The sequence below is a fragment of the Hydractinia symbiolongicarpus genome, chromosome 6 (genome assembly GCF_029227915.1).
Source record: "Hydractinia symbiolongicarpus strain clone_291-10 chromosome 6, HSymV2.1, whole genome shotgun sequence".
Classification (NCBI taxonomy): domain Eukaryota; kingdom Metazoa; phylum Cnidaria; class Hydrozoa; order Anthoathecata; family Hydractiniidae; genus Hydractinia; species Hydractinia symbiolongicarpus.
This window is the reverse complement of record NC_079880.1, coordinates 20,170,671-20,177,384: the sequence shown is the minus strand read 5'-3', so window position 1 is coordinate 20,177,384 and position 6,714 is coordinate 20,170,671. Positions and strand designations below refer to the sequence as shown.

Sequence of the window (6,714 nt, the reverse complement as noted above, 5' to 3'; positions counted from 1 at the left end):
AATCTTTTGTCAGCTGATTCATTACATATTCCGACTAAAATTGGCCCCAAAATGAAAATAATTTCATTTATGTACAAAGCCTAAATGATACACAAACTAGCTTATCATATGATTGAAACGTTTGTTATCCGGTAAAGTTAGCATACTTACTGATTGGTGGTTTTGTGGTAGAGCTTTAGCTTTCCGGTAGGTCGTTATTTAGATCCCTAGAAACATCGTGAAGTATGAATTGATCCTTTTTTGCTTAGTGCTCAGCATGACAATTGGATTGATGCTTAGGGTGACTATCTACCTGAGCGATTGCTGTGCTTGCATGACTTTGTAGCACAAATCAGAGCTTTAAATGACAGCTTCAAATGCACTGGAGGGCCTTTTGCAGGACCCCTATTCATAACAGTACCAATAGGAACTAGGGTGGGAGGGGGGATTCTGAACAAATAATTGTAACTAATAATAATGAATTTGAACTGTTTTTATTTAATAATAAGTTTTTGTTTAGGTCTATAAATATGTGGGTGCTGAATACAGCATGTGAATACAGCAATGAAAACAATGTGGGTAGAAAAAAAGCATTGCTGGAAATAAAAAAGAACCTTGCAAAATATAAAAAATACGTTCTCCAAAATAAAGCATGTTGTCAAAAAAAAATAAAAAAAAGTGACGTCAATTACAACATGATTACAATAAAAAGCAGCTTTAAAAATAACTTTTCTTTGTTCAAGAATTCAATGTCACAAGAGTCTTAAATACAGTATTTGACTTTGAATAGGTGATGAACTTCATACCTATCGACCAAACGATTAAAACCCTTCTTTTTTGAACAATTGGCACAGTGAAAAAAAAAGAATGCCAAACATGATAGTGATATTTTTTTTGGCAACTTAAATATTCTTTGTGGCCAAAATTTATAAAAAAGAAGAAAAACAAAAACAAAAAAAATTTGGATTGACCATATAAAAGATTTTTATCGTTGAGTAGTTATCTGCACAGATTTAAAAATTCTGTGTACAAAAATAAAAAATAATTATTAAATTTTCTATACAAAGTCAGTGGCTAGTCTGTCGGCAACTGAAGAATCTAGACTTTGTTAATGGCACAAATCACATCTTTAGGAGGATTTTTATCTCTACACCTAAAATCTCTTCAAAAATAATTTCCTTAATAACTCGCAAGACACAGGCATGAATTGTTCAGATCTGTATAGTGGGATGCATTATAGCATGCCTAAAATAGCAGAGAAGTAATGTTAGCATGACGTTGAAAGCTAATGCCACAAGTATGACTGTGTATTTTAGAAACATCAATGACAAAAGACCACCTAAAATACTTGCCGTCTGCTTAATTATCCCTCGTATGCCTTCTAAATAACTTTGGTTTTTCGACGACACGGACTTGACAAATACAACAACTAAAAACAACTGTTCGCCCATTTCGGCAAAACTTGCAGCAGCATTGTACAAAACTAGTAGTGTGATCTTCATGTCAAAGCTAAGGCGAACATAGACAAATATATATTGGCACAGTAGTAATGTTATAACAGAGACCTGGCTTAAGATTCCAACCCAATAAGCATGTACACCACTCAGTTTGATTTTAGCACCTACAAGACACAGCAATAGGACTGCAATACTTCTTGAAACAAAACTGATTGCAACAGTCCTGTAAGACATTGATAACACGTCCAATACCAGTACTGGAAAATTTCGATTAAATGCAACCCCGAGAATGAAACATGAAACTGACATGGCGAAAATAAACAAAATAATTTTTGAGTGTAAAGCTTCCTTTAGTATTATCATTCCATCACCCCCTTGAACTACGCTCTTTTTAGAAACCTCTTCCTTGCAGGATTCTGATTCTTTTAAGTCAAATTCCCTTGAAAGATCATGCGCAAAACACATAACACCGAGCTGTATAAAAATGGTAACGAACAGAAGAATTATACCAGATACGTTTCCATACTGAATTAGTACTTGACCAAAACGGATATTGAGCTTTGCAAACGGAAGAACAGCACAAGGTCCAATCATTAATCCTAACGAGGACGCAAAAACAAGATATGACAATTTGCTTTGTACTTCTGTGGATGGGTATGATCTAGCTGTTTCACCTATCATTAAAGGTCTCGATATAATCACGCCTCCATTTAAGAGTTTTCCAACAAAAGGAAAAATTGGAGACCACGGTATGACATACAATATGCTCCCAATCATGGCTATAAAGTTTAAAATAATAATGATCACCTTTGTACGTCTTGTTTTATCGGCATATCTCGCAACCACCGAAGACAGCAACATCGGTGGGATAAAAACTGCAATGTTTATCAATCCATAGTATAAACCTGGATGGTCTGTTGTGATCAGTTTTGTCAAATAAATCCATAGCGTAGCTGTATTTGCACTTCTTTCGAGTCCTCTTAGAAAGAAAACTGACATGTAAACAAGAAATGTTGTTTGTCGTTTTTTCTTCCAAGTTTCAATATCAAATAACTCTTCCATAATGAACGCGTATGCTGCAAATGATAAAGCTGCTAATGTCGTGTCATTGATCATCTACTTACGTACCGTATCTTTTGTTAAGATAATATTCTATTGTTCCTCCAAATCGTTGTTGTCACTTTAGTTCAATACAATGGCTTATAACCTTCCAATGCGAATAAAAAACAATTTCACGCGCTTGGTTGTTTGAATAAGATATTTTTCAATAATTACATTCTCTTAACTCTTAATGATTCTTTTATATTTTTTAATATGCAGTAATATATACTTGCAACCTCGTCCCTAGTTCCCTTCTGGTCCAGGCCGATGAAAATAATGATGGTGATGTCAGTTATTACACCCCATTAGATTAAATGGTCTATGGTTCTAAGTCTGGGCAAATTAACTTTGACTTAAGATTTCCTTACAGTAAATATGGACACTATCAAGTTTGATTTTAATAACTAAATCTTGAAACTACAATACATGGCATTTAAAGTTAAAATTTGTAGCTTTTTCTAACCTGTAATGTAGATTCTGGTGAAAATTTCTTTTCTCTGTTTATTTTTAATTTCCTGTATTTTTTGTCAAGAGGTGGTTTTTAAGACATCGCATAGAAAGTTAATGTTATATACTAATCTTCTCTTACTACCAAAGTACCGATAACAGCAGATAAATATAACTGACTTACTTAAACTACATGTTTCTTCCTTTATTTACAATTTATGACGTCATAAGTGGTACTGATGACGTCATTTTTAAAATTTTGATTATAGGTGTTAGTACTGAATTGTATTTGTTATTGTAACATGTTATAACCTATGAGTATTTTAAATTCAGAAATGATCACTGACCAAAAAACCCAGATATAACAGAGTTAAACAATTATTCCATACTGTCTAAATATTTACGCCGTTTATAACAGCTGTTGCACACACTATGTTTTAGTTAATGGACATGTTTCGGATTTCTAGAGTTCGGGTGGAAAGAGAGTAAATAGTAGTGAAGAGAGAATTTTGGGTCCAACAAGGTCAACGAGTTTCTAAAATGAGTGATTTAAGACTGTCAATTTTTGAAACTTGATATGCAAAATGAAGTAATTAAACTTTCCTGAGAAGTATCCGTGTTCATTTTTAAATAGCTTCGGTAGCTCTCAAAATCCGTCAATTTTAATTCGTTCAGAATTGTATAATATCATTCTCTTTCATTTATTTCTGTGATGGAGCCAATCTGCCACCCATTCAGTTCTGTTTTTTCTTATGTGAAAGAATAAAACTCATTGAAAAGATTAAAAAACTTAAAATTGTCTCTTTTTCGTTCATGTCTGATTGTATGATAAATTAAATTTAAATTGTTCTTTATATATTGCATCGTGTAAATATACAAAAAAATTTAAATCAATTTAAGAATTAAATAATTATTGCCCTAAAATTTTCACGTGTATTTTTTATAACAATTTATTGACGAAAATTATTTTTCCAAACTATAGGGATTTCATAACAATTTATGTTTTTAGCAACGCCTTTTGTGTACTCGAAATTATTTATTTTTTGTTATTGAAATCGAAGCTGGACAAAACAATTAATGAAATTGTAGAGCTTACGTCAAACCATTTCTATATAACATTCTCTTTTGTATGATTGTACCGGCACATTTTAATCTTACTTCTTGCGCAGCTATTTCATGCTAGCACGCAGCTAATTTAGGACATCGCCTAACTATTCCAGGCGATTAGGATGTTGTGTTTACTTTTTTGGTTAAACATTTAGCGTTATTTTCGTGGCAGTTTGGCTTACTTGTGGTATCCTAATCGTAGGGGAAAATGTTATATTAAGGGGGGCGCAGGCCAGATATTTTCTTTAAACAAATAGTTAGTAAGTTTGTTAAAGGTTGGACGGATTAGCATTTTGTTCCAAATTAGATAAGCGGATTTTCAATAGTCGAGCAGTGTTTTAATTCGAGTTTTGTTACCACACCTCCTTTGGTTATTTTCTAATTGATTGTATTTAACTGAACTTAACAATTACATCATCTTGTTGCTATTGGTTACATAACTTCATATACAATATCTTTATTCTGATTTCTTTGTCAAGGAGTTAGATTACTTCTTGTGTGACATGTATACTTGTGTGAAATTCACAGTGCAGTATCTTTCATTTTTGCATTTTTATTGTAAAATATTTTCAATCTAAGTAATTGGAGCTGTTCCTATAATGGGTGGGTTTTTCAACGGCTTTAAAAAAATGTAAATCGTGGTAAAACGCTCTGAAATTTGATGTTCTACCGTGCAGAATTCACCCCATATCACCCAGAGGTATAAAGGGGGAGTCATGTAGAAGTATAAAAAACAATGCCGTCCTCACTTAACTATTCTTACTTTGGTTTACGTGCCCTGCAGTCTGGCAAGACAAGTACCTCACATCAGGTAATAAAAGCTCAAGGTCCGCATGCCCATTGCCTGTAATGATTTTAGTTGACATCAGTGTATTAGTTTTTGAATTCTGTCATTTGGCATCCGTTTTAATTTCGTTTGTATTTGTAGCTTTCAAGTATACTGGACGTGTAAATAATTCTATAGAGCAGCACCTAATTTCTCATGTCTTAAAACCTTCTAGGGAAACTTTACTTATTCAAATCCTTGCCATGGACACAATCAAGCCAAGGTTCTGAATTCTGGATTTGCCGCTAACTTTTGTTCGCGTCCCCTTTAATCAAATCTTTCGTGACAAATGTGCGTGTTGCAGACATTACTTCTCTTCCTACTGTTATTGCCGTTAATTGCATGATTTCCTGCTGTAGAAATATACTATCATTGATCCTATAGAATTTTTAAGCAGTAAAATGGTTTTTTATTACATGAAAAACGTTATTATTAACATATTTTTAGTGATGAGATGTCACGAAACTGATCCTTGCTAACCACCTTTCAACACACGGTGATAGAGCACATGACATTTTTGTGCGACATCGTGGAGTTCGATACTGCAGATGTTATCTCGAATTCTCGAGCAAAAAATGACTTTTAATCTTTTTCTTTTGATTTTATAATACATATTCAACTTAATTTATTTTACTTATCCAAAAAGCAATAGGATAGACTTTAAATGCTTTGCACTAAAAGGATTTTTGTGGATTTTACATCAAAAACATTTTTATACTCAAAGTTTCGTTCAATTTCAAAAGGCCGGCGAAATATTAAATTGACTAAACTATTTGGATTTTCTGAGGCAAAAACCAATCAAGCGCCAAAAAAATTGTTACATTGTTAGGAGAACATCTGATTTAAGGATGGGCATTTAATTGTTAATGGGATTTTTAAAGATTTAAAGCGCTGTCAACTGACTTTAGAACCTGACCAGAAATCGATTTTCTCAACGAAAAGTAAAATCACGTCAAATTCAATTTTGATAAGAAAGTATATCAAAAAAATCTTTTGTCAGCTGATTCATTACATATTCCGACTAAAATTGGCCCCAAAATGAAAATAATTTCATTTATGTACAAAGCCTAAATGATACACAAACTAGCTTATCATATGATTGAAACGTTTGTTATCCGGTAAAGTTAGCATACTTACTGATTGGTGGTTTTGTGGTAGAGCTTTAGCTTTCCGGTAGGTCGTTATTTAGATCCCTAGAAACATCGTGAAGTATGAATTGATCCTTTTTTGCTTAGTGCTCAGCATGACAATTGGATTGATGCTTAGGGTGACTATCTACCTGAGCGATTGCTGTGCTTGCATGACTTTGTAGCACAAATCAGAGCTTTAAATGACAGCTTCAAATGCACTGGAGGGCCTTTTGCAGGACCCCTATTCATAACAGTACCAATAGGAACTAGGGTGGGAGGGGGGATTCTGAACAAATAATTGTAACTAATAATAATGAATTTGAACTGTTTTTATTTAATAATAAGTTTTTGTTTAGGTCTATAAATATGTGGGTGCTGAATACAGCATGTGAATACAGCAATGAAAACAATGTGGGTAGAAAAAAAGCATTGCTGGAAATAAAAAAGAACCTTGCAAAATATAAAAAATACGTTCTCCAAAATAAAGCATGTTGTCAAAAAAAAATAAAAAAAAGTGACGTCAATTACAACATGATTACAATAAAAAGCAGCTTTAAAAATAACTTTTCTTTGTTCAAGAATTCAATGTCACAAGAGTCTTAAATACAGTATTTGACTTTGAATAGGTGATGAACTTCATACCTATCGACCAAACGATTAAAACCCT

The 6,714-nt window shown here is 33.0% G+C and overlaps 1 protein-coding gene across 1 annotated transcript; it reads right to left on the bottom strand.

The window, feature by feature from the left end:
- Positions 1 to 1,190: 1,190 nt before the first annotated feature.
- Positions 1,191 to 2,498, bottom strand: LOC130648164 (uncharacterized). Its single transcript, XM_057454201.1, has one exon. The coding sequence runs from the start codon at positions 2,496 to 2,498 to the stop codon at positions 1,191 to 1,193; it is 1,308 nt and encodes a 435-aa protein (XP_057310184.1).
- Positions 2,499 to 6,714: the final 4,216 nt, after the last annotated feature.